This window comes from Zalophus californianus, chromosome 3 (assembly GCF_009762305.2).
Source record: "Zalophus californianus isolate mZalCal1 chromosome 3, mZalCal1.pri.v2, whole genome shotgun sequence".
NCBI classification, from domain to species: Eukaryota; Metazoa; Chordata; class Mammalia; order Carnivora; family Otariidae; genus Zalophus; species Zalophus californianus.
The window spans coordinates 79,013,752-79,040,730 of NC_045597.1; the positions used below are offsets into that span (position 1 = coordinate 79,013,752).

The window sequence follows — 26,979 nt, forward strand, 5'->3', positions numbered from 1 at the left end:
AGCCAGATACGAAAATACACATATCTTCTATCCAATTTATATGAAAATCCCAAAATGACTATCTGGCTATGTATAGTTCCAGAAGACAAATCAACGGTTGTTCAGGACTAAGACCAAGGGTTTTGTGTGTGTGTGTGTGTGTGTGTGTGTGTGTGTGTGTGTGTGTGTGTGTGTGTGTATTTTCTAAGAGTGGAATGGTGAGGTTGGTGAGAGATTGACTAAAAAAAGGAAAAAAGAATCTTTTTTTTAAAAGATTTTATTTATTTATTCATGAGAGACAGAGAGAGAGAGAGAGAGAGGCAGAGGGAGAAGCCCGATGCGGGACTCGACCCCAGGACCCCAGGATCACGACCCGAGCCGAAGGCAGACACTCAACCATCTGAGCCACCCAGGCGCCCCAAAAAAAGAATCTTCTTAAGTAATGGATATATTCTATACCTGGATTGTGGTGATGGTTACATATAATGTCATTAAACTACAATATTATAAGTAGAGCTGATGATATATAAATTATAGGTCAATAAAAAAGATTGATTTAAAAAATCAATAGATTTTTACTTGTTTTCAGTGAGTAGGCATTGTCACAATTTCAGAAATGGAGTATCAATTTTTTTTCATTTCTTTTACTATGTATGATACTATTTCCCGATTTAGCTATTTCAAACCTTATTTATGAATCTTACACCATGGTAAATTCTCCCAAACAGCCACTCCCTTTATTCCCCTTATCTCAACAGAACTACAATTTTAAAAATGAAATGAACAGCATTTACACTATTTATGACCATGCAAGTATTGTTCAATGCTACAAAATAGTGTATTATAATCACCATTTCTTTCTTACACAGTGTGTTTTTCCTCCTGTTAATTGCCTTTCACTTTCATTAGCCTGGTTTTCCATGCCTCTAAGAATTATTTTTCCCTAAAAGCTCTATTATTTCTGCCACAGATCTATCAATGATACTCTGCATAAAGTCAAACACATCATTCCTTTTACTTTCCTGGAGACTCTCCTTCCTGAGTCTTCCAACCTCCTGCTCCAATCTGGACCTATTGACTTCTAGACAACTTCGAAACAGTTATGTTGGAACTTTCCCTCCCTGCTCTCCTGTATAAATTCCATGCCTTTTTCATTCTTGTTTTACTCACTAGTTCTGCTGGAGTTCATCATCCAGCTGCCTCCCTCTTGAGCTTCTTGGCTCTTTTCCTCTTCTACAGATGTTTATAGATTACAACTTTCTTCCCTTTGTTGTGTCAACATCCCAGACATCCTTATTTCTTACAAAATATTCATTGAAATACCTTGTCTATTGTTTTCTCTCCCTTTCTTCTCAAGGGTTAATAATTTTAAAAATGTTTTCACTGTCACCTCACCAAGGTTTTGGGAGAGAAGAGAGAAACCTATGTGTTTAATTAATCATCATAAACTCTGGCATTGCATTGGAAACAAAGGACATACCCTTGATTTTAACAAAGGAGAGAAAATTAGTACATGTAGTCGATTTGGTGCTGTGAAGATGAAGGGATTCAAATCCATGGGCTTTAGTTTTATCAGTAAAATATGAGCCTAGGTCCTCAGCTGAGAGTGATGATGGAGGAAGGCCTGTAGGTAGGCTTTTGGAGAGAAGAAAATTTATCACACTGAATAGGAATTACAGCAATCAGAGAAACATGTTATGGGCTTATTTGTGACCCCCAAATACATATGTTGGAGTCCTAACCCCCAGTACCGCAAAATGTTATTGTATTTGGAGTTAAGGTCTTTAAAGAGGTGATTAAAATGAGGCTATGAAGGTGGGCCCTAATCTAATATGGCTGGTGTCCTTATATGAAGAGGAAATTTAGACACACAGATTGATACCAGACACGTGTAAGCACAGCATGATAAATGTGAAGACACAGCAAGGCAGCCATTTGCAAGCAAAGGAAAAAGGGCTGGAACAGATCCTTCCTATGGCCCTCAGAGAAAACCAACTTGCCAACACCTTGATCTCAAAACACCCAGCTTCCAAGTACTGTGAAAAAATAAATGTTCACGCCACTGTGAATTTTGTTCTGGCAGCTCTAGCAAACTAATTCACTTGGTAAGGTTGCTGGGCAGTGTTGAGTTCCAATATGGGGTTTGTGGTCATTTAAGCAGAACTTAGAGAGCTTTAAACAGAAACTAATAATCCTAATTAAGTGATTTTCTCCAGCAATATTCAGCAGTTAAGTTGGTTCTCAACAAAAGGCAAATGGTCGGGTTCATCCAGGAGATTTTCCAGGGAATACACTGGAAAGGCAAAGCACTGAAGGTGTATGTATAATCCTGATTAAATCATAAAGTACCCTTCACTTAGGGACCCAAAGCAGAAAATTAGGGGTTATACAAATGGTCACAAACTTCTGTTAATTCTCTTAACCTCCTTCTACCCCCACCATCCAAATTTCAGTACATAACTGATTATTTTAATAGCCACCACGTCTTTCTATTCCTAGTCATTTCTTCTTTCAAGCCATTCTCCACGATGCTTCCCATTATTTAACCAAACATTTTTGACAGCTCCCCATTACTTATAGGATAAAAAACTACTTAAAGTGTCATACAAGAACTTCGCAATCTGGTCACTGCCTCCACCTTGCCTCATTGTCTATCATTTCTCTTCCCCACTCACAAATACCCTATATGGCAACTAAACTACTGGCAATTCCATGACTAATCATTAGACTGTTACTTCTACCTTTACTTCCTACCAGGCAAACTAAGAATTTGTTCAAAGATCACCTCTTCTGAAGTTAGTTTCCTGACTCTTCAGGTAAGGTTGACAAATGACCATTTCCCTGGATTCTTATTATATCTTATACTTATATCCATGAAGTCGATCTCATGCTGTACTACTTACACTGTGCCTTTTATCCAGTAAGACAGTAAACTCCTTGAGCTTAATGATCAATAGCATCAGGATGTCATGACAGATCTTCCATAAATATTTGCAAAGTGAACAACTGGATGATACACAGAGCTGTAGCTGTTATTACAGATAGAAAGGAGTGACTGTTCATAATGTACAGGTTGGCACATATTTTATTACAATATAATCAGCTGGCTGGCAATGAACTCTGTTGTTGATAAAAAAAGATTATGATGGCTATGGTGGTAACAGTTGTAGAGTTTCAAGGAGAAAAGTCAACTGTTTCAACAGTATTGCTTTGGCCAAGAAGTGATTTAAATCAAAGCTATAGCAGCTAGTGTACTACATTAAAATGAATATGGTCTTTAGATAAACCTAGTCCTGAATTCTACCTTTATTGTTTGTTAGCTGTGTGAACATGGGAATGTTGCTGACATTTCTGAGCTTCAGTTTCTAACCTGTACAGTGGGGATAAAATACCTCTCTTCTCATGAACTGCCTTCTATTTCTTCAGACTCAAGATTTTAGAATCTTTTTCCTTCTCTAAGATTCAAGTTAACCATTGCATTTTCAAACTCCAAAGTCAGTTTCTGAGTCACATGAGTATCAAAGCAACATAGTTACAGTTTTAAGCAGGTCCCCTGAGCCCCCTTCCCTCACCTTTCTCCTAAACAGCATCAGCTGTCACCATTTCCAGATATGAAAATAAAAGGTCAAACTAAATTGCTCATATGAATCAGACATTTCTGTAAACGACAAAAAGCATTCAACAAGTATTTATACACCACTAAGAATGACATATTAATAACAGTTCAGCTTGGTTAAGCATTCAACTATCATGTGGCAGGTACTTTTCAGGTGCAATCAATCAAAAAAGAAAAAAAAAACTAGTATGTCCACCAAAGCCTATACATCCCAACGGCAGATATTTAAATGTAAATCACGAATCATTCATATTAATGAAGGTAACAGTCAATGTTGGCAAATGAGATTGGCACTCTCATACATTGATCTTTTCTATAATCTTTTTGGAAAGCCACTAGCAATATGCATCACGATCTTTAAATGTTAAGTTTCTAGCTCTAAATTCTATTTATCCATATAGACTCAATATATGTTTCATCTCTGGGTAATGGGATTGAGTTATTTTTCTTCTATGTGTTTTGAAAATGTTCTATTAAATATATACATAGCAGTTACGATTTCTAGATTATACAGAAACTGAAATCCAAGTCTCATTCATTATTGGGTATGATTTTGGACAAGTTTCTTAAATATTTCCTCACATGTAAAATAGCCCCAGGTGATAGGATTACTATTTTTGGTAACACCTGTAAAGTGCTTGACTATTACATTCTGAAAAAGGTTTGAAAAAACAAACATCTTCAACTGGTGGACTGTAAGGTTATTACATCCCAGAAAGGTTTTTAAAAATTTTTATTTTTAAAGATTTATTTATTTGAGGTGGGGGTAGGGGCAGAGGGAGAGAGAATCTTAAGCAGATTCCCCCCAGAGTATGGAGCCCTATGCAGGGCTAGATCTCACCACCCTGAGATCACCATCTCAGGGGAAACCAAGAGTTAGACTGGCTTAACCGATTGCGCCACCCAGGTACCTCAAAAGAGGTTTTTAAAATACAACTTCATGTGGCAGTTCCGATGAGTACCTTTTACTTTATTTAAATGTCTTTTAGTAGCAATCCCAGAAGAAAATGCTATTTGTAGGTGTATGCGTAACTGAAAAAAAAATTTTTTTTAAATTATGTTTAGGCAATTATTCTTTTGAAGAAAGGTAAGCCCCCATCAAGTATCTCATACTTAAGCACAGATTCAAAACCACAGTTTATAGCTTTTTTGGAAGTTTTCATCCAAAATACATTTTATAACCTCTGTGACCTAGGAAATCTCTTGTATCTTCCCATCAGGGTAACGGAAAAGGAAACAACATGACAGACTGGACTAGACAGGACTATGAAGTATTAAAGAGTTTGGAGCCCCAGATATTCTATACGCAGACTACACTCATGCCTGCTGTTCAATAAGGCTGGTCGAAATGCTCATTTTATGTCTCCCCAGAGGTTACAGTTTTTCGGTTCCAGAATCGGGTCAAGAGGTGGCAGCCCTGTAATCCGTCCAACTGAAAGGTGGTGGTTACGGGTTAGGACCACTTCTTGGTGACATTGAGATGGTCGAGCTGGTCTACCACAAATCTGTTGGGGGGGAACTTGGACATGCTGGCCGCCTTGATGGCCTCGAAGGCCGCCGCCCTGCGCTCCGCGGCGTGGCCGTACTCCTGCTCCGCGGTAAGATAGGGCATGCTCAGCCAGTAATGGTTCTCCGCCTCTATCTCCAGGCGACGGATCATACTCTGCTTCGCGTGGAAAGACACGGTCCGCGGCCGCCGGTGCTTCCCAATCCACTGTCTGCCAGAAAGGCGACTGCGGCGGAGGAGGGCGGTCAGGAACATGGTACCTGCTGAGACAGGGCAGAAGTCGCTCAAGAACTGTTCGGCCGCGGGAAGAAGCAAACGCGAGCACGAGCAACACGGTTCTCTTGCCACTCGGCCATCCCCAAGGACGCACACCGCACCCCAAATGAAGCGGGGAGCCCAACCAGGCACGACAGGGAAAAGAAGAGGACTCGTGAAACAACGAAATATGCCCACCAACTCACCGACTGGGTTCCTCAGGACACCCCACACACTCCGCACGCCAGCGAACACGACCCCGGAAGTGCGCGCGTCCCTCGGAACCTCCCTGCCTCTTCCCGCGAGACTTCAGTTCTCGCGAGAGAGGACTTGTGCGACGCCGCTTCTGGCGCAGAGATTCAAACTAGTGGCGGGCGTAGCTGGAGCAGTGGAATCTCCTTGCGTCTAGTGTACTGCGGAGGAGCCCTTACCCATGGATCTGATCCGAAGCTTCCACGCAAAGCTACGGTCTCTGGCCATCACCCTAGACAGCGAGACGGCTCGGCTGCAGCTAGCGCTGGACGGAGAGGAGAGCGGTGAGTGAAGCGGGCGGGCGTTGTGGCGGATCACGGCCGCTACGACCCGCCCGGCCGCCCTCAGCCAGCCAGGAGTGAGGCTTGTCAGAAGCTTGTTTTACTTGTTTTAACAAGTAAAAACCACACACTTGAAAGGTTATTTGTCTACAGTGGTGAGGAGTGCTTCGAGATACGGAATGGGGGTGGTACACCTATCAAAGTGCTGGCTGTTTGTCGTTAGCAGTCCCGAAGTGACAAGTGCCACCTATTTCATTATTCGTATGACCCCTCAAGTATGTTGTGGCTGTTTTCAGTTCTATGTACGACCACATTTGCTCTCTTCAAATAATGAAATAGCTCTATTACTGTGTTGCAAAGAGAAACAGCATAGAATAAGAATGTAAATTGACAGATTGAACTCATAATGCATACAATAATTTATACATAATATGCTTTCAAGTCACATATAATGGGTATTTATCAATAAAAATACAATATAATTAAAATTAAACAAAATGCAGCAGGGTTGGGGCGCCTGGGTGGCTCAGTCGTTAAGCGTCTGCCTTCGGCTCGGGTCATGATCCCAGGGTCCTGGGATCGAGCCCCGCATCGGGCTCCCTGCTCTGCGGGAACCCTGCTTCTCCCTCTCCCACTCTCCCTGCTTGTGTTCCCTCTCTCGCTGTGTCTCTCTCTGTCAAATAAATAAATAAAATCTTAAAAAAAAAATGCAGCAGGGTTCTTTACATGCATAGTGACTTTGTCTCACCCAAATGGTCCACAGTTGCAGGAAATGCCTGATTTTCCCAGCAAACAGTATTGCCAACACAAACACTGGTACTCAATACTGCTTGCTTGCTTACTTGCTTTTTTCTTTCTTTCTTCTTCTTTTTTTTTTTTTAAGTAATCTCTATACCCAATGTGGGGCTCGAACTCACAACACAGAGACCGAGAGTTGCCTGCTCTTGCGACTGAGCCAGCCAGGCACCCCTGAATACTGCTCTTTAAAAAAATAAATATAGCAGAATTCGTCACCACTAATCTTTATATTAGAAATTTTTTAAAAAATTGTTTCAAGGGGCGCCTGGGTGGCTCAGATGGTTGAGCGTCTGCCTTCGGCTCAGGTCATGATCCCAGGGTCCTGGGATCAAGCCCCACATCGGGCTCCTGGCTCAGAGGGGAGCCTGCTTCTCCCTCTCCCTCTGCCTCTCTCCCTGCTCGTGCTCTCTCTCTCTCTGTATCTCTGTGTCTCAGATGAATAGATAAAATCTTTAAAAAAAAATTGTTTCAAGAGTAGTTCAAATTTTGAGATTATTTTGTGTCATAATTGTAATTTGCCTTAAAATATGGTGCCCCGTAGACACAGCCTCCTTTAGTTTAGTTATATTATGAATAGTGTTCCAGCTATTTAAAAATGTTTATTCTTTTCATTGTAAAACAATACATGTACATGGCAAAAAATCTGAGGTACGAAAAAGTAGAAAGAGGAAAACAAATATTTCCTATAACTCAACCATTCAAAGACACCACTATTAGTATTTTATTATTTTGTGTTTGTCTTCTCTCTCTCTTTTTTTTCTTTTTTTGTGAGCTCTAGGCCTAATGTGGGGCTTGAACTCATGACCCTGAGATCAAGAGTCATATAGTCAAGAGACTGAGCCAACTAGGTGCCTCTTTGGGTTCTTGATGTATAGCTGAATTGCTTTCCATGAAGCTTGTGCTAATTTACCTTCTTACCAGCATATTAACTGTTTACACAAATTTTTCATTTTCTTCATTTGCAGCCAATATGTATTACAGAAAATATGGAATTGTGATAGAGAAAATGATCACCAAAAAATCTCACCTTTTATGATTACAGTGATGAATCAGCAGGGAGTCTGCTGGGGATTCTCTCTCTCCCTCTGCTCCTTGCCCCTGTGTGTGCATGCTCTCTCTCAAATAAATAAATAAATCTTTAAAGGAATAAAGGCTACAATTCAATGGTTTTTGATAAATTCACAGAGTTGTGCAACCATTATAGTAAGTTTAGGTTTTCATCACCCTCAAAAGAAACCCTCGTGACTGTTAACATCCACTCCCCATAATCCCACCCCCAACTACCACACTAGCCTTATGCAGCCACTAATGTATTTTCATCTGTATAAATTTGCCTATTCTGGATATTTCAGATAAAACGAATCATACAATTTGTAGGCTTTTGTGATCGACTTATTTTAGCATAATGTTGCAAGGTTCATTCATATCATAAGCATGTATCAGTACTTCATTCCATTTTATTGCTGAATAATATTCCACTGTATGGATATACCACATTGTGTTTATTCATCAGTTGATGAACATTTGGGTTGTTTCCACTTTTTAGTCATTATGAATGTATGTAAACATCTGTGGGTGAGTTTTTGGATGAACATAATGTTTTCAGTTCTCTTTGGTATGCTCTTAGAATTTCTGGGTCATATGATAACCCTATTTTTAACTTTTTGAAGAGCTGCCAAATTGTTTTCCAAAGTGGATGCACCATTGTACATTTCTACCAGCAATGAATGAAGGTTGTAGTTTCTCCACATCTTCATCATTTATTATTTGTCTTTTTGAATATAGTCATTCTAGTGGGTATGAACTATCACTTTTGTTGACTTGCACCTCCCAAATGAAAATTGGTCAGCTTTTAACAAGTGAAAGGAGATCTTCAAAGGAGGCATGTTTTAGAAAGAAAAATATTATTTAAAAAACTGCTTTTACATGATGTATATTATACATATTGCAACTGATAGTAAGGAAAGTGACAGTACGATGAGTGAAGGTCATGTGAAGGTTCAATAAATGGTGCCAGGTCAATTGGACACTCGTATGGAAAATAAGAATGGATCTTGATCCTTACCTCTTGCCATATAAAAAAATCAATTCCAGGTAGATTGTAGCTCTAAATGCACAAGGCAAACAGTAAAGCACTTAGAAGAAAATGTAAGTGTTGTCATTGGCAAAGATTTTAAAACTAGGAACCAGAAGGTGCTTACCATAAAAAAATTGTTAAGTCAGATTACATTTTCTCCTTCTCCCTCCCTTCCCTTCTTTCCTTCTTGATCTGAGTATTGATCATGTAGGGTATGTTCACTTTCAAAGTGCAAGAAGCTATATACTTATGACTTTTGTACTTTTCTGTATGTATGTTATAATTTCATAAATTTTTTTTGTAATTGACAAGAAATAAATTCTGAATAAATATCGACAAGGATTTTATAATTCTAAGAAACAACACTAAATTATATGTTCTGTTCTTTTTCCTCCTTCTCCTTATTGCACTTTTTCCTTTCTCTATTCATATTGAAGACTGGGAAGATTACCCAATGAGAATTTTATATGACCTTCATTCAGAAGTCCAGACTCTAAAGGTATCACTTCTACAATATTAATATATCATCTTTGTGTCATAATTTTTAAAATCTAAATAGATTTAGTCAAAAGATATATTATAATGTACTTTTTTTCCTTATAAAAGGATGATGTCAGTATTCTTCTTGATCAAGCAAGTTTGGAAAGTCAAGAAAGCATTGGTTTCATAAAGGCAACAAAATTACTGATGAAAAAAAATTCAGTGGATATCATGAAAATAAGAGAGTTTTTCCAGAAGTATGGATATAATCCACGTGCCAAGAAAGATTCAGGTGTGAACAACTTGTATTTTACAGTATTTGTTTTAGTATTAAAAAAGGAAGGCAGCATGATTAAATATGACTACTCTGGGCTTGGCCATGGTTTCTGGTCTGGCTCTGCCATTATGTGACTGTCATGCGTGATCATCATTTATTCATCAAACACTGTGCTAGATGCGGTGCTGATTGGTGGTGTAAAACAAAGACAGTCCTTGCTCTCCACAAGATCTAAATCTACATGATTTTAGGATAGTTGGTTTCTAGTCTGCTCTGCCACTAAATAGCTGAGAGATTAATCTTAAAGCATGCTATTTCCTTTTTCTTCTTCTCAATTTTCTCTTACTGTAGAATGAGAAATTTGGGGCATTATAAATTGATAAAGGCCTTTTTAAGTTCTACAGTTTTAATGAAGGTTAGTATAGCATGGTGGTTTAGAATTTAGAGCCAGACTATCTGAATGCAAATCTCTAATTACACCATTTATTAGCTGTATTATCTTTGACCAGTTACTTAACATTGTACTTCAATGTCTCATCTGTAAAGTGGAGATGTTTGTATCTACCTCTGAGGTGATAGAAGGATTGAATGAGATAAAATTTGTTTAGAACAGTACCTGGCTTAATCACCCAGTGTTAACTATAGTTAGGCCCATACCTGTGAGTGACTAATTTCAGTATGCTTCATTGTCTTTGTTTCTGTGAAGAGAATGATCTTTGTACATAAGTAAACCATTAATTAAATTCAGCAAATGTATATTGAGGATATGTGTGGAGGGTAAATTAAACAGTCTGCATGGTACTATGGAAAGAATTCAGTTGACTTTATTGTGAACAAGCTATGGATTCAAGTACTGGCTCCACCAGTTACTACATGTGCATGACTTTGGATAATTTCTCTGAATTGCTTTTTCCTCACTTGCAAAATGGGAATGATAATACCTCCCTATGAGGCGGTGATATGGTGATGATTTTATTAATCTCATCAGTGACAGCCTTGTGATAAATACAAGAATAGATTTTTGGTAGCCTTTATAACATTTCTCCAAATTAACAGAAAGCACAATGCCTAAACAGAACGATGTTTTGTTTCTCAATGAATCAGCAGCTCTTCCAAGGGCCAAAAGCCATGAAACCAAAGTCTGTACCTTTTTTTTTTTCTTTGTATGGTACATACTCCATATTTAACACGTCCTGGTTTATCATGTATGCAAAAATAGTACCCTATCCTAATTCATTTCCTGTTGCCAGTCAAAACAAAGAAAATACTACGTTTAAAGAAAACATATGCTCCTCTTCACTTCCTCCAATCTGTTGGAGCTCTTAGCTGGCCCAGGAAATGTACAGCCTAAATTTATCCCTTTCCTATTCCTTTGGATCCAGAAGATTTTGGCAGGGATCTGTACCAATGTCTGATAGCCCCATTTTAACTATAGACCTTCCTTTAAAAGATGAAGCGAAGAGAAACAAAAAAGGTCTTTATCAGACTTACAAAAATATATTCCAGTTCATAACAAGAGAAGTACAAATATTTCTTCTTAAAAAGAATGCAACAAACAAATTTTGGAGAAACTTTTTCCCATTTCTTTCAATATGTGCAATTGTTACAATTCGTATTTCCAATTTGGCAACCAAATGGTATCTATTCAAGGTCATCTAAAACAGATCTTTGTATTAACTCCCTCCCTCCTTATTCTTAAACAAATGGTAGTGTTTGGAATCAAAGGATGTGGGTTCCCAAGTCCTGGCTCTTTAAATTTTAATCAGCTGAGTGTTTTCCAAAATGTTGTTTGGTACCTTTATCTATAAAAACAAGGGAAAAATATCTTAAGATATATCATGCTTGAAACAGTTAATACGAAAATTAAATGGAGAAACATTCAAATGCTTGTTCCAAGGGGAAGTTCTAAACACATTTTCATTTGTCTTCCTTCATCTGACCCTTTCCATTTTCTCTTCCTTTCTGGTACCCTTTCTAATTACTGGTTCATTTTTCTTCTCCACTGCATGCTACACATTTTACATCTGTCCTTCTGCATTTTCTTACACCCATTCCATTCTCCATACCTTTTATAAAGATTTTATTTATTTATTTGACAGATAATAGCGAGAGAGGGAACACAAACGGAGTAGGAGAGGGAGAAGTAGGCTTCCTGCTGAGCAGGGAACCCGATGCAGGGCCCAGGACCCTGGGATCATGACCTGAGCTGAAGGCAGACGCTTAACAACTGAGCCACCCAGGCACCCCTCCATTCTCCATACCTTGTTATCTCACTGAAGCCCTGTCATTTATTAAGCTAATCTCTGCCCAGATCCTGGCCAAATCCAAATGTCTTCTTTCTGGTTATCCTCTTTGACTTTCTGTTGTCTCGCACTAAAAGCTAGTATTTCTCCTTCTTAAACTCTTTGTTGGCATCATAGTGCTGTCCCGGACCTTTTAACTGCAACTTGGGTCCCACACCAAATTCATTAACCATTAATGTATGCAGGAAATGGCAAAAGATTGTGGGGAAAAGCATAGTTGTTATTCAATTATTTAGTCTGAAATGCTCAGTGTGGTGGTTAGGCATATGGGATCTGGAGCCAGATATAACCTACTCAGGGTTGAGAAACTATAGGTCTTTCTAATGCCCTCCTGTTATTTTCCTCAACCAGGCTTTTGATACAGGTGTTCCAGACTGAGGATAAGAATTTATCTTGGTGTAACAGTCTTTCCTTTTTAACTTAGGCATCTGCAAATGAAAAATCTAAAATAATATTATACTTTGTGTTAAGTCTAGATCATAGTTAATTCCACCCTGTGCTTAATGTCATAAAAGGGTAAAATCATTCTACAATCTATTAAGAGAGATGGGTAAATCACAGTAACTGAGGAAGTAAGGATATTTGACTTTTATTTGCATTGATTTTTCATCTTTTAACATTTAAGTTCTTAAATGTGTCATCAAAATGGGATATGGCTACACAAGAGGTACATGTCAGGAATTTTGTAAAGGGACAATTGAAATAAAACTTTAGAGACTGAGGAGGGAATCAGGACTTTTGCTGATTTGGGACATTTCAGATGGAGCTGTTTTGTATGGTTTTAGTACATGAGATTTTGTGGTTTGATGTTTGACCAAAATATGACCTCCTTGGTTCTTCCTCACAGTGGATGAACAAGAAATCGTTGACTCTGAATCAGAGTCCACTAAGCATGAAAATTTTCAAATGCCTGATATGAAGGACAGTCTGTCTGATCCTGCTGTTCCGAGCAGTTCTGGTTCTGAGAAGTCTCCACGGAGTCCACAACTTTCCGATTTTGGACTTGAGCGATACATGGTATCCCAAGTTCCAGCAAACCCTCCACAGGCAGTAAACAACCATGAAGAAGAGCCAAAAAATTTAACTCCATCTTCTAAACAGTCACTAGTTAAAGTACTAAAAACTCCAAAATGTGCTCTAAAGATGGATGATTTTGAGTGTGTAACTCCTAAATTAGAACACTTCGGTATCTCTGACTATACTGCATGTTTAAATGAAGATTACACAATGGGACTTAAAAATATGAAGGAGAATAAATGGTAAGCCACTTTCATAAAAGGCACATTTTATCTAACTTTCTAAATGTTTTGTATGTATTGATTTTTCCTAGAAGAGATAAGACATTTCAGACCGTAACTTTCCTTCGAATGGTTTTCAGATACTTCACATTTCAAACTTCCCTGAATCAGCAATTCCGTGAATAAAGTGTGAGCTCTTGGATTTCTGGTTAGATGCTGTAGGAGTAAGACAGGCCTGATAGAGTTTGGTGTTTGGTGGGATAGAGAAAGGGTAGAGTCGGTAAGAACCTGTGAATGATTTTGCATGGAGATGTGGGGAGACAAGACTTGGGGATCCAGGATAAATCAAAGACTTCTGTTTTGTTACCTGTAATGATGCATGGGAAAACAATGAAGACAGGAAAACCTGCAGCTTGGGTTAAAGGTGAATGCGCTTCCATGTTGATTTAGAGGTCCCAGTAGAGGTGTTCTTGGGTGTAGGTATATTAATATGAATTGGGAGCTCAGTGACCAGTTTTTGTGCAGTGAATAGTGTGGAAGTGATACTTAAAGAGTTATAATGAAAATGAAAATACCCTATATTAAAGCAGCCAAGCAAGAGCTAAAGATAAATCCATATCTTTAAGAACTGTAATTATTAAAGAAGGCAAATAAACATTCAACTTAAGGAGTCAAGTAAAAACCCACAATTGTGGGACAAAGAGAAGGGAGTAAACACCAAAGATAAAATAAAATGTCATTATAAAAGATTTTTAGGAGAGTAGAGTTGATAAATCTAAGAACTGGTTCTTACTTAAATGTAAATGCAAATGACAAAATTAAGAACAAAAGGCTATATTTATTATTTTTAAAGCTATTAGAAATACGATAGGGCATAGTATTGGGAAATTTGGGAAGTTCAGATAAATGAAAATTTTTTGAAAATAATACACAAAGTTATTAAAATCAGCTTGAAGTAGAAAACCTGTATAGACAATTGTATTGTGGGTCCCAGCACCTCACGTGGACTCTTCAGATTCATAAAACCTCTTTTCCATTTCCTCACTAGTAAAATGTGTATAATCATACCATCCGGCTTACCACACAGAGTCAATGGAGGATAATGGATAACAAAGTTATAAATTGCCTTAAGAATGAGATGCTATGAAAATAATGACCTTTAAAAAGAACTGTCATTATCAGGGGTCTATAAACTACTGCCATAGGCCAAATCCAGCCTGCTGCCTATTTTTGGTAAATAAAGTTTTATTGGAGCATAGACTAAAAAAAGTTCTTTTTCTAATAGTAGAATAAGACAGAAAAACGCTGTAGTTTAGTTTATGAGATTGACATACCCTTGATACAAACATTGACAGTACACAGAAGGAAACTACAGCCGATCTAATTTATGAACATGGATGTAAAATCCCAGTTAAAATACAAAATTGAATTTAACAGAATATTAAAAGTACGGTGGACAACTTTCAAGTTAAGCTTATCCTAGGAATGCAAAGATGGTTTAATACTTGGAGACTCATAAAATACATTCTTTTAATGACTTTATAAAAGAAAGGATAATCTCAATAGATACCAGTAAGGAATTTGATAAAATTTGACACTCGTTCATCATTTAAAATGCTTGGTCAAACTCGAAATAGACTACTTCATTAACATGATAAACTATGGATATCTCACTTAATAATGAAGCTATCTTGATGGTTTTGAAACCATGAGCTATATAATTCCTATATTTGAACTAATGAGTTAAGCGTATGGCTTACCCTTAAGTCAGAGTTTCTTAACCTGCTTCTAAGTCACACCTGTCAATACAAAGTAGTGTATAACCTTTTTTGAGCCATGGATATACATTAATTAAAAAAAAAAGATTAGTTCCATGGGACTTCTGTTCCATAAAACAGAACTGAATGTTTGTCCAGACTTGATGATATATAGTAAGATTGAATTTTTTCCCTAGAGGTTCAATATTAACTTTTTTAATCTTATAATTTCCCTATGAATTACACCAGTGAAGAGGCCATAGAACCAGAACCAATGACCAGTGATAATTTCTTTACCACTCCTGGCCTCCAGCAGTTGAAAAAAAATGGTAAGTGTAAAAATCACATTACTTCTCAGCTATTCTCTTTCTAGATTATCTTTGTACAAAAATGGTTCTGTCATCTTAGACATTCTCATAGCCCCCCTGCATCTTTTCAGTTCATAACATTGGATTATAGAAAGTACCATCCCATCCAGGTGCAGCATGATTTCATACTAGAGAAAGATATAACTCTGGTATGTTTTTCATATTTTTTCTGATTATAGTCAATATCTGTCAGCTTGTTGTTTTTAGCATTTTAACGTAAAACATAAATATTCAGTCACCAAACTTGATACAGAGCCAATAAGTACCTTTTTTTTTTTTAAAGATTTATTTATTTTAGAGGGGGAGGGGCAATGGAAGAGGGAGAAAGAAACTTTCTTTCTTTCTTAAGTAGACTCTGAGCAGCAGAGTTCAGAGCCAGATTCGGGGCTTGATCTCACAACCCTGAGATCACGATCCCAAGATTATGACTGGAGCCAAAACCAAGAGTCTGATGCTTAAGTGACTCTGCCATCCAGGTGCCCCCAGTAGTACCTTTTTAAAATATAGCATCAGCTATTGATTAGAATTCGACATTATTTTTCTTACATAAACCATACTCAGAATACATTAGCTACCATTTCAAATTCTGTTTTTTTTAAATACTACAAGAACTTAAAGAAAATTTTCATGTAGTATTTTTATATTTGTCCCACCAAACATGAAAATATTAGTTTTCACAAAAATATAAAATATTCTAGAGATTGTGATTTTTTTAAAATATTTTTTTAAAGATTTTATTTATTTATTCATGAGAGACAGAGAGAGAGAGGCAGAGGGAGAAGCAGGCTCCCAAGGAGCAGGGAGCCTGATGCGGGACCCAACCCCAGGACTCTGGGATCATGACCTGAGCCGAAGGCAGACGCTTCACCATCTGAGCCACCCAGGCGCCCTGTGATTTTTTTTGATTAATTATTTACAGTTGTCTAATCTATATCAAATTTATTGGCATATTTTTTGAAGTAACTTGTCTTTATCAGGTCTTTCCAAGTGTATGAACATATTTTCAAAAAAATTCTCTTTTTGTACTAATTTCACTGACATATACTATTAAATTATGTTCCTAAATTATCAAGTACTTTTTTTTTTTTAAAGATTTTATTTATTCATGAGAGACAGAGGGAGAGAGAGAGAGAGAAGCAGAGGGAGAAGCAGGCTCCCAAGGAGCAGGGAGCCCGATGAGGGACCCGATCCCAGGACCCTGGGATCATGACCCGAGCTGAAGGCAGACGCTTAACCATCTGAGCCACCCAGGCGCCCATAAACAGAAGTGAAAAAATACAAATGACTTCTAGTAAACTTAGAGCTCAGCTTGTAGGAAAGAAAGAGCCTGTCTGTACCAAAGAGAGGGAGAGAGTGGACCATCACCTCGTATATACCCAGAGTTAATTCCCAAGGGAGCATAAACTTTTTAGAAAATGATGAAGGAGGAGAATATCTGTATAACTTCTAAAGTGGGATGGATTTTTTAAAGAATAGCTTCCTGACTGAAAGCCTTCAGTGTACCACAGGCAGTGTATCTTATGGAGGGAGTGGCAAGCTCAGGCTTATCCACTAGTACTTTGGTTAAGTGGAGGCTTGTTAAGAGAGTTTCTGTTGTATTTTAGCTTGACCCTATTCTTGCACCACAAAAGTACCATTATTGCAGTCCATACTTGGGAAAATTTAGTAACTTGTTTACCATTTTCTTTATTTACTGTTGCTTCTTATATCCCACTCATTCTTTCTGGGTTTAGTTTTCTTCTTGTTAAAGCACATCCTTCAGCAGTTCTTTCAGAGATGTTATTTCTAGTCTGTGAGAAGTCATCTCTGGTTTTGTGTCTGAAGACATCTTTTTTTCCTTCTCATTCATTTTTGAACAATAATTTAACTGGATATAGACAATAGATTGACAGTTGACTTTCTTCCGTATTTTATAAAGAAATTATTTCATTGTCATCTGGTGTCCATTGCTGATAAGCAGAGTGCTGTGGGTCTAATTCGATTTAGTTTGTAGATTTTTGGTCTTTTCTTCCCGGTAGTCAGTAAGGGGTTTTTTTTGTTTGTTTGTTTTAATTTAATTTTATTATGTTATGTTAGTCACCATACAATACATCATTAGTTTTTGATGTGGTGATCTACGATTTATTGTTTCATATAATACCCAGTGCTGCATGCAGTATGCGCTCTCCTTAATACCCATCACTGGACTAACCCATCTCCCCGCCCCCCAAGATTTTTGTCATTGTCTTTGATATTTTACATTTCTCTGTAATTTTAAAATATGTTTATTTGTTTTTATTTATTATGTTTAGAATTTGATATGATTTTCTTTCTTTCTTTCTTTCTTTTTTTTAAAGATTTTATTTATTTATTTGACACACACAGAGAGAGAGAGAGAGAGGGAGAGAGCACAAGCAGGGGGAGCGGCAGGCAGAGGGAGAAGCAGGCTTCCTGCATGAGCAGGGAGCCCGATGTGGGGCTCGATCCCAGGACCCTGGGATCATGACCTGAGCTGAAGGCAGCGGTTTAACCAACTGAGCCACCCAGGCGCCCCAAGAATTTGGTATGATTTTCAAACTAAGGACCCATGTCATCAATTTTGGAAAATACTCTGAGATTATTTCTTTAACAAAATTACGTCTTCCCTAATTCTTCAATTTTTTTCTCCTGGAGTTCCTGTATTTTAGAATGTTATCCTTCAGTCTCCTTGGTTTGTTAAATTCCTTTTGATATTTCCCTTCCTTTTCTCTATGCTACCTCATGCTTTAGTTAGAACTTTTTTCTACTTTGCTATTTTTCTCTTACCCTGAGTCTAAATTACTATTTTAATCTATTGAAGTTTTACTCTGGTGACTACATTTTTCTTTCAAATGTGACTGTTCTTTTTTCTTCCATAATACTGTTCCCTTGCCTCATGATTTCTGTGCCTTCCTTTATCTCTTTGAACATTTTAAACATACGTATCTGGAAGACCGTTTAAGGTGTGGATACTTTTGTTTATTGCTCTGATTCTTTTTCTTGGAGGTGCATTTCCTCACAGGCTTTCGATTTTTAACTGTGAACTCCTCTCCAGATGACACTGTTTTCAGTGGAAGTTCTGGGAGCCATGGGTTGTCCTATGGAGCTGTTTCATGCTCACCCCAGCCAAGGCCCCACGGTTTACCAGTTGCACAGAGGTTTTTAGGTGAACTGCTTGACTCAGGAGGCCTGCAGCTGGACTCATAGGGTGAACTCAGAACCCACAACGCTGTGCTGCGTGGGGTTGATACTCTGATTATCAGTTTTTTCCGAAGACTTAACCCTTAACCCTTAACCTAGCTGACTTCATTCTGTTCGCCTGGAGCCGGCGCCAGTGGGCAGGTGTTTTCCAGTTTCTGCTTCACACACCTCACTGCTCTTGCAGGCTCTCGGCTTGCTGCAGAGTGCTCCATTCAGCGCCCTGCGGCTGGGGCCTGTGCCCCTAACTCCATCTGTTCTAGTCCTGGAACCCCAGGTGTTTGGGCGCCTACGTGGGAGTTTCAGATTAAGTAGATGTTAGCATCTGACTGAATCTGCTCCAGCTCCTTCTCTTCCTGTTATACCAAAGCTGAATCCCCACTCTGTTGTTCTCCTTCCCTTCCTCCCCTAAAGTGATGATGATTCTAGACTTGTGTTGTTTGAAAATTTCATTTAAGTTGCAACATCCAATTTGTATTCTTCTGCCACTTGCTTTTTTCATTCAATTCGTGTAAATCCAGTTCGTCCATTTTAATTGTTAAGCATTGTATGAATAAGCCATATTTTATTTATTTACTTGCTTATTAAGGAGTAGTTGTTTTTTACTATTACAGGCAGTGCTCTGATGAAATTGTTCCTTGTACACGTGTTACTCACATCTAGGAGTGGAGTTACTAGATCAGAGGGGATGCACATCTTCCTGTATTCTAGAAAATGCTGACTTGTCACTTGAGGGTTGTTGTCCTGATTCTCACCAGCAGTGTTTACATTTCTGTTTCTCCATTTTTTTTTTTAAGATTTTATTTATTTATTTGAGAGAGAGAATGAGAGAGAGCACGAGAAGGGGGAGGGTCAGAGGGAGAAGCAGACTCCCCACTGAGCAGGGAGCCCGATGCGGGACTCGATCCCGGGACTCCAGGATCATGACCTGAGCTGAAGGCAGTTGCTTAACCCACTGAGCCACCCAGGCGCCCCATCTTTTTTTTTTTAAGATTTTATTTATTTATGTGACAGAGACACAGCGAGAGAGAGAACACAAGCAGGGGGAGTGGGAGAGGGAGAAGCAGGCTTCCCACCGAGCAGGGAGCCCGATGCGGGGTTCAATCCCAGGACTCCGGGATCATGACCTGAGCTGAAGGCAGACGCCCAACGACAGCCCCCCCCGGCACCCTCTGTTACTCCATCTTTACCAGCACTTGATTTTTAGACTTCATAAAATTTTGCTAGTCTTCTCATTTTTCTAACACTTTTTCTCTTTGATTTTTTTAAAGGTTTATTCATTTATTTTAGAGAGAGAGTGTGTGAGCAGGGGGGAGGGGCAGGGGGAGAGACTCTCAAGCTGACTCCCCACTGAGTGCAGAGCCCGATATGGGGCTTGATCTCACGACCCATGAGATCATGACCTGAGCCAAAACCAAGGGTCAGCAGCTTAACCGACTGAGCCACCCAGGCACCCCTCTTTGATTTTTTTTTAAGATTGCTTTCATGATACTATGTGTTAGAGGTATTAAATGTCTGTATAGCCATGATTCTGTTTCTGGGATCTGATAGTCAATTACGGCTTTAGAATAAATGCTAATGTCTTAGAAAGTAGGTGACCTCCTTGCCCTCTTCCTCCTCCTGTTTCTTCTTCAGAAATTTTATTTTCTCCATAAAGATCTTACGGATTTTAATAGATTTACATGTAGGTGTCTTTTTGTCTTTGTTGCTGTTGTAAAAATGTATCTTTTTTTTTTTAAAGATTTTATTTATTTGAGAGAGAGTGGGAGTGAGCATACAAGCAGGGGGGAGGAACAGAGGGAGAGAGAGAAGCAAGCTCTCCACTGAGCAGGGAGCCTAATGCGGGGCTTGATCCCAGGACCCCAGGAATCCTGGGATCATGACCTGAATTGAACGCAGATGCTTAACTGACTGAACCACCCAGGTGCCCCCAAAAATATCTTTTCTCAAATTATGTTTTTAATTGTTTGTTGCTCTTTTGCTAGAACTATTTATATTTTATTTATATTTATATTTATTTTATATATTGCCCTTATACCTTGCAGCCTTGCTGAGCTTTTATTAGTGCCAATGATAACTAGATAAGCAAATACAGTTTTTTTTCTTCCTGTCAAGCACACATGTCAAGCACACATGATAGCTATTTCTTAAGTTATTAAAAATAAAGTGCACAAATTATATTGACTATGATTATAACCTAAAAGTTGAAATAAGTTGCTTATTTCAACTTGATTTTCAAATGTGTATTTTCATGCCATTGCTTGTGTCTTTTAGATGCTGACTATACGGATTCTCCCTTGGCACCTACATTCTGCACTCCTGGTTTGAAAATTCCTTCTACAAAGAACAGTACAGCTTTGGTATGTTTCCATAACATTGAAAGCTCTAATCTTTTTCCTGATGACTCGTATACCTACTATTTCTAGCCTGAATCTGTTTTAAAAACTTAGACTATTGTATGTCAACTACACATCAGTTAAAAAACCCACTTAGATTAATGCAGGCTTTAAAAGTATTTTTACATATTTCTGGAGGGGAATTTAGCAGCGTATAGCAAAAGCTTTAAAATTTTTTCATACCCTTTAACCATATCTCAGAATTTATTTTAAGGCACATTGGCACAAAGAATTATAACAAGGAAGTCATAGAAGAAGGAACAGCATTATTTATAAGAGCAAAGAATGGGAAAAATCTGAATGTCAAAGTGGTAGCGGAGAAGTGAAATACACTAAAGTATATGTTTTAAAGAACAGATAAGAACATAAAAAGAATGTTTTTCAAGAAACATTTAATGATGGAAAATGACATGCATGTGTATGGATATACCAACACACACAATATACTTTATTTCAAGGAAAAAGAATAAAAGAATGGATAGAAACACACCAAAATGTGATTATCTCCAGGTGATAGATTTAAGGATGAGTTTTAGGCTTTTTCCAAATATTTCTCAATGAACAAATTCACTATAAGCATACCTCATCCCTTTTTTGAAGTCGCTATGAACACTTAAGACAACCAATGCAGAAGACTGGGCTGTCATAAAATGTGACAATACATCTGTGGAGCTAATTTTTTACTTTCAAATATTTGATGAATTTAGAATTAAATAGCCCCATGTGGCTTGTTGCTGCTGTATTGGACAATGTAGCTCTAGACCAACAAAATGCAATTGGTATCAGTTGCAGTATCTCTCAGGTTATTGCCTGCTAGTACTTGCCTCTTACACTTAATCCACTCCTTGTGATCCAGTGTGGCAGGCCCTGTACTGGTGTGACTCCCTCTTTATTAACTCTGACCCTAGGGAGATGAGGGGATTTACTGGATTGGTGAGTTTAGCATGAATTGCCTGCTAAGCTTACTTAGGTCAGATGGGCTTTCTTGGTCTCCAGGGTGAGGGCGTGTGGTAACACTTGTGCTCATCCATGCTGTTACTCTCACCTGGCCCAGCTTAGTGCTGCCTGAAACTGGGTGGGTAAAATCCATCTAAATCGGGTTCAGTCAGGCCCGTTTAGTTTTCATATTAAGCTGTAGCTCAGCCATTATCAGTAATAAAGGATGGTATCTTGTCCTCCCTATGCCATTTCTTTGTTTTCTCAATTTTCTTTAGTAATCGGTTGAAGAAGAACAGGTCATTTTTGTGCTTACTTCTGTGTCACTTTTGTACAACAGAACTAAAATTGACTAATAATTTTTGTTCACTGTATTTTATGCCATCATAACTTAATGATTTCTTTTTATTCAATAGGGGTCCACAGATTACCCATTATCAAAAACAAATAGTTCATCAAGTGATTTGGAAATGAAAGACTGTACGTCATTAGTTTTAAATTCAGACAAGTGTTTTGAGAGTTTTGCAGATCCCTCTTCTCCTGTAATTTCTTCTTATGAGAATCTGTTGAGAACACCTACACCTCCAGAAGTGACTACCATTCCAGAAGATATTCTCCAGGTTGTTTTTCCAGGCTGTTTCTTTCTCTGATACATTCTTTTCAAAGTTAGATATTTACATTAAAGACCTGATAAAACTATATAAACTGTCTTATTTCTCATTGGGCTAATGGGCTGGTTCATGTACTGAGAAAATCTAAATTCTGTGCCCTTCTGAGAGTACCTGGCTGAGGCTCTTCTGAGCTGAGTACAAGCTCATGACTTCATCATACTTTTATGTCCTCATGCTGCATTACCTTTAACTACACGTTCTGAAATGTATTCTTAGAATATTTTGTAATAATTGTTCAACTGCAATTGCCATGTTGACCATTGTTTTCATTGGAGGTATGGCTGGCAAAATCAGAAATGTCATTTACCCTACATTGCCCAGTGTACAGTATCATGAATAGCTTAGATCAGTGTTTCTTGAACCCAAGACATCTTGGACCTCAGTTTGAGAAACATTGATTTAAATGTTAGCATATCTGATTCTTTAGTATATCATCATTTACCTCTAGTCTACTCCTGATCTATATACCGACTGCCAGATCTACTAAATAACCACCAGTCATGCCCCCCACCCTTATTGGAAGTTAGAGTACTCGGCAGAATGGCTTAGGCAAGTGGAATTGTTAAGAACCGTTCTAGCAACTGACCCAGCTTGTGGAGAGCTGTGGGAAGGATGAAACTACTTGGAAGAATACCTAAATGCCATTAGAGCAGACTCATCCTGTGATAATCAAGAAAGTAGTTGTTACCCTTTTTTCTTTGTCTTCTGTTTTCCTGGGCATTATAAGAAGTGGAGTGAGCATATTCTGTCTTTATAGGAGTTATCTAGAGTTTCCACTTTGCTGTGGTTGATGCTTCTCTTTTTATTTCTATATGAAAGAGGGGAAACCTTGTATTTAATGTATCACCTATGTATGAAAAAAATCACAGCTGATATTTCAGAGTCTTATAATCTTTAATAGCTGATGATCTTTCTTTTGAGCATGTTATCTTGCCTCCTTCCTATATACATTTTCCCTAACAACTTTGTAAAGGCTTAATTTGCTCTCAGGGATGCATTGCTGCTTACTCCTATTAATCTTAGAGTACCTTTTAGAAGGCTTTAGAAATCAAGCCTCCAAACTCAATTTCTAATAACTCCATCTTTTCTTTGCTGTTGAACATCTGTCTGTGCTGCTGAAAAATAATTACTGTTTCAAATAATCCCTATCTTTAAATTTTCCTTGGCTTTTCTTGAATGTTTTATAAGACCTTCCAAATTTGCATTGTTCCAATGACTTGATAAAAAGGAATGTTTTGTTTCAGATTTTATCAAAATATAACTCAAACCTAGCAACTCCAGTAGCAGTGAAAGCCATGCCACCCAGCAAAGGGTTCCTCACTAGATATGAAGGACCGAACATCCGAGGTGTTGGCAACAAAGAAAATTGGTGAAGGTATGTTACCATTGTAAATAAATTATTTGTGTTATTTAAGGAGAACATTTAAAAATTAACATTCGTATGGTAGTAAAAAAAAATTTTAATTTTTTGGGGGGGCGGGTAGTAAAACATTTTTTAATTGACATTTGCCAGCTTAGGTTAACAGCCTCTCTTGATATGGAGCTTGTTATCCCTGGAATTCAGACTCCCACACGAGCACATGGGATGACATCATTGGGAATCTATAGCCAATTATTTTATGATTGTAAAAATATATAGCCATAATATTCTGTCATTTGTTTTGTTGATGTCTATTAATTATGCTTGATTAAATTTTTTTAAAAAATTGTATCTTTTTGCAGAAATTCTAGTGGATCCACCCATTGTAGAAACTTAACAGAAAGATGAAAGCAGAGCTGGACTTACTTTGTTATTCACATTGCCCTAATCTTCCCCTTTTATAAAAACCAACCCATATTAAAGATGAACATGGAAACTGGTGTCATAACATGGTTTGTTGTTTTTGTTTTTGTTTTTAAGTAGGCTCCATGCCCAGTGTGGTGCTTGAACTCACCACCCTGAGAACAAGAGTGGCCTGCTCTACTGACTGAGCCAGCTGGCGCCCTTGTTATATGCTTTTTATTGAGATTTGATTTAGTTTAACCTCGGTCTTAGAGTTTTCAGAGATCATTACTATTTCATTGATTTCACATTGACCCTGCCTAATCTGACAGAATGGCTGAGTAATATTAGGAAGCAGGGCAAATAATATAAAATTTTTAAATGTTACTCAGGCAAGGCCACCCTGATCTTCTCATGGCGAGGTGGCATTGCTGTCAGCTGGAGCTGGGCTTCTCCCCTGATTCTGGCTCTGCCCGGGTCCTGTCTCCTCTCACAACTGTCCCAGAGCCTTTCACACCATTTATTTCAGCAGTGCTTTTAAGACTGTTGTCTACAAATGGCAGCTTAAATAACTTGAGGAAAAGGAAGGAATCTGCAGGTCTGGGTAGCTGTATACTGCAGGTCTCAGTGGGAAACAGGGACTCACCTGTCAGGCTGTGGGTTTTTCTTGTTTTTACTCCCAGCTTTTTACTTCGTGTCAGTTTTATCCTCTCAGATCATCTCTTTCCATCACATGGCTGCTGACCTCTCCAAGCGCCCTCTCCAGCTTGACCACCCAGCAGACCCTGAGCTTCCACCTGGAAGGTTCTGATGACTCTTCCTGGGCCGGGTGCCCTTCTATGGATTGTCACCTGAGAGCCCAGGAGGCAGGAGACCCTTACCTCTTGAGCCCTCTGAAAACTTCAGGCTGCCCTGTCCATTGAGTCCAGGATTCCTCCCATTTAAGTATAAGCGGAAAGTTGTTCATGCAAGTATTGTTGGCAAACTCCAGATTACAGCCAAAGGGAAAATAAGGACCTAGCCTATTGCGGAGACCAATTAAAAATTTGCAAAGAAACAGTTTCCAAGTATCATGACAAGGTGCTTCAAAGGCTTAGGTTTGGGAAATTTGATGCAGTAAAGACTACCCTCTCTTGGGATGCCTGGGTGGCTCAGTTAAGTGTCTGCCTTTAGCTCAGGTCAGGATCTCAGGGTCCTAGGATCTAGCCGTGCATCAGGCTCCTTGCTCAGCAGGGAGTCTGCTTCTCCCTCTGCCTGCTGTTCCCCCTGCTTGTGCTCTAACAAATGAATAAATACAATCTTAAAAAAAAAAAAAAACTACCCTCTTTTATGATGGTACCTTGAAAGTTCAGTGTGAAGACCTGTCACATTGTGCTCATCTTGTCAGAAAATCATCACTAAAACAAAACTTTGTTCTAGGAATTACTGTGTGGTTATATTTGTTAAGTATAGTGTAAAATAAATTATTTTCAAGGTAAAGCTCTGGTCAACTTTATATGTGAGGACTCCCAAACTGCTGTCAAACTCTTGTTCACTGTTTTCCATAGCTACATGCATGGAGATCCACAGAGCGAATGAAACAGCTCGAGGAGGGAGGGGCAGATTCAAAGCAAATTCAGGACTGAACCCTGGAGTTCTCCTAGCTTTGGAAGACAGACAGATGCAGAGCAGTCTAGCAAAGGAGGTTGAGGAGGCTAGTGAAGCAGTAGAAATATTTCACTGAGAGTGATCGATTCTGTCAAACTGATGGTATTGACAGCACTGATTAATTTTGAAGGGGACCTAGGAACTGCAGTGGACTGAAGAGAAGGGGGGTGGGGTGAGCAGCAAAGGGTGTTTTAAGATGGGAAATCAAGAATGTTGTAGTAAACATTTCTGGTTGGCTGCTAGTATCCCCAACTTGTTTTGATGACCCCCCCAAAATTCCATTTGTCTAAAACTTTTCTTTCTCTGACCCTGCTTTTCTACTATGATCCTAGTTTGTTAGAACGATGATGCTTCCAGCTTATCAAGCTTCAAGTGTTAGGATCTTGCAAGCCTGTTCCTTGCTTAAAACCCTTGCAGAGTCTCCATATTGCTCTCAAAATGAAATCCAAGATCCTATGTAATCTGACCTTTTAGGTTAATTCTCCCTGTTCTCTTGCAACTTGTGCTCAACCACACAGGCCAACTTTCCTTTCCTTTCCTTCTTTCCTGCTGCAGGGCTTCACACATGCTGCTACTTTTCCCTACCCACTCTGCTTAGCTAACACCCTCTTTTCCATCTGCCCTAGATGCCTGGTTTGTCTGCCCACCCTACTGGCCCTTTAAAGGAAAGCAATATTCTGATTTCCTGGAAGAACTGACAGCCCAGCTCCAGGCTCAACCAAGTAGTATTACAATCCCCAACCCGTGTGGTGATGGGCGTATGACCCGTCAAGTCAGCGAGAGCCCATCCTAGGACTCTGGGAACTGCTGGGAAACACTTCTTTTTTGGGTGTGCAGAGACGCACACCTGGAGCTCCTGGCCACCTTCTCACACGCGACAGGAACGGACCCGAGCAGGAGAGAGCAAGAGTGAGCTGAGGTCTGACAACTTGGAGCCACATCAGCCAGCTGGGCCCGCAGCCAGCTTGCTCTAGCCCGGGACTCTTTGTTAAATGCTTCATGAACTTCTGTGCTGTTAGCTGGAGTTTCCTTGTTATTTGAAAGGAGCTTCGGGTCTCAGGTGAAATGTCATTTTGTTATTTTCCCAAAGGTCCTCCTCCTTAGTTCTGAGCACCCCGTTGTCATCCTTCACAGTACCTGGTAGAATCTGTAAGAAAATACTTCCGTGTAGATTTAATTTTTGT

At 38.8% G+C, this 26,979-nt stretch overlaps 2 protein-coding genes across 5 annotated transcripts; one reads left to right on the forward strand and one right to left on the reverse strand.

Moving 5' to 3' along the window:
• Nucleotides 1-3,651: 3,651 nt before the first annotated feature.
• On the reverse strand, nt 3,652-5,645 carry MRPL57 (mitochondrial ribosomal protein L57). 2 transcript variants are annotated; one of them, XM_027590489.1, is made up of 2 exons: nt 5,564-5,645; nt 3,652-5,362 (listed from the first exon to the last, which is right to left on the reverse strand). In XM_027590489.1, the coding sequence occupies exon 2, from the start codon at nt 5,355-5,357 to the stop codon at nt 5,049-5,051; it is 309 nt and encodes a 102-aa protein (XP_027446290.1). In that variant the 5' UTR covers nt 5,358-5,362; nt 5,564-5,645; the 3' UTR covers nt 3,652-5,048. The 2 variants fall into 2 exon arrangements, with proteins under 2 accessions (XP_027446290.1, XP_027446289.1); XM_027590488.1 differs by having other exon boundaries at nt 3,652-5,365; nt 5,564-5,644.
• A 56-nt stretch (nt 5,646-5,701) lies between these two features.
• On the forward strand, nt 5,702-26,979 carry SKA3 (spindle and kinetochore associated complex subunit 3). 3 transcript variants are annotated; one of them, XM_027590219.2, is made up of 9 exons: nt 5,702-5,893; nt 9,203-9,264; nt 9,372-9,537; nt 12,673-13,084; nt 15,070-15,149; nt 20,658-20,743; nt 22,132-22,335; nt 23,631-23,761; nt 26,422-26,979. In XM_027590219.2, exons 1-8 carry the CDS (start codon nt 5,791-5,793, stop codon nt 23,757-23,759), a joined length of 1,242 nt encoding a protein of 413 aa, XP_027446020.1. In that variant the 5' UTR covers nt 5,702-5,790; the 3' UTR covers nt 23,760-23,761; nt 26,422-26,979. The 3 variants fall into 3 exon arrangements, with proteins under 3 accessions (XP_027446020.1, XP_027446019.1, XP_027446021.1); XM_027590218.1 differs by lacking the exon at nt 26,422-26,979 and adding an exon at nt 24,109-24,250; XM_027590220.1 differs by lacking the exons at nt 22,132-22,335; nt 26,422-26,979 and adding an exon at nt 24,109-24,250.

What these genes read in the sequence shown, in the direction of transcription:
- SKA3 (XM_027590219.2), top strand. Translation starts at nt 5,791, where the DNA reads ATGGATCTGATCCGAAGCTTCCACGCAAAGCTACGGTCTCTGGCCATC. An exon ending in AATATGAAGGAGAATAAATG is followed by an intron (nt 13,085 to 15,069) that starts GTAAGCCACTTT and finishes GAATTACACCAG; the next exon opens with TGAAGAGGCCATAGAACCAG. An exon ending in CCAGCAGTTGAAAAAAAATG is followed by an intron (nt 15,150 to 20,657) that starts GTAAGTGTAAAA and finishes TGTGTCTTTTAG; the next exon opens with ATGCTGACTATACGGATTCT.
- MRPL57 (XM_027590489.1), bottom strand. Translation starts at nt 5,357, where the DNA reads ATGTTCCTGACCGCCCTCCTCCGCCGCAGTCGCCTTTCTGGCAGACAG.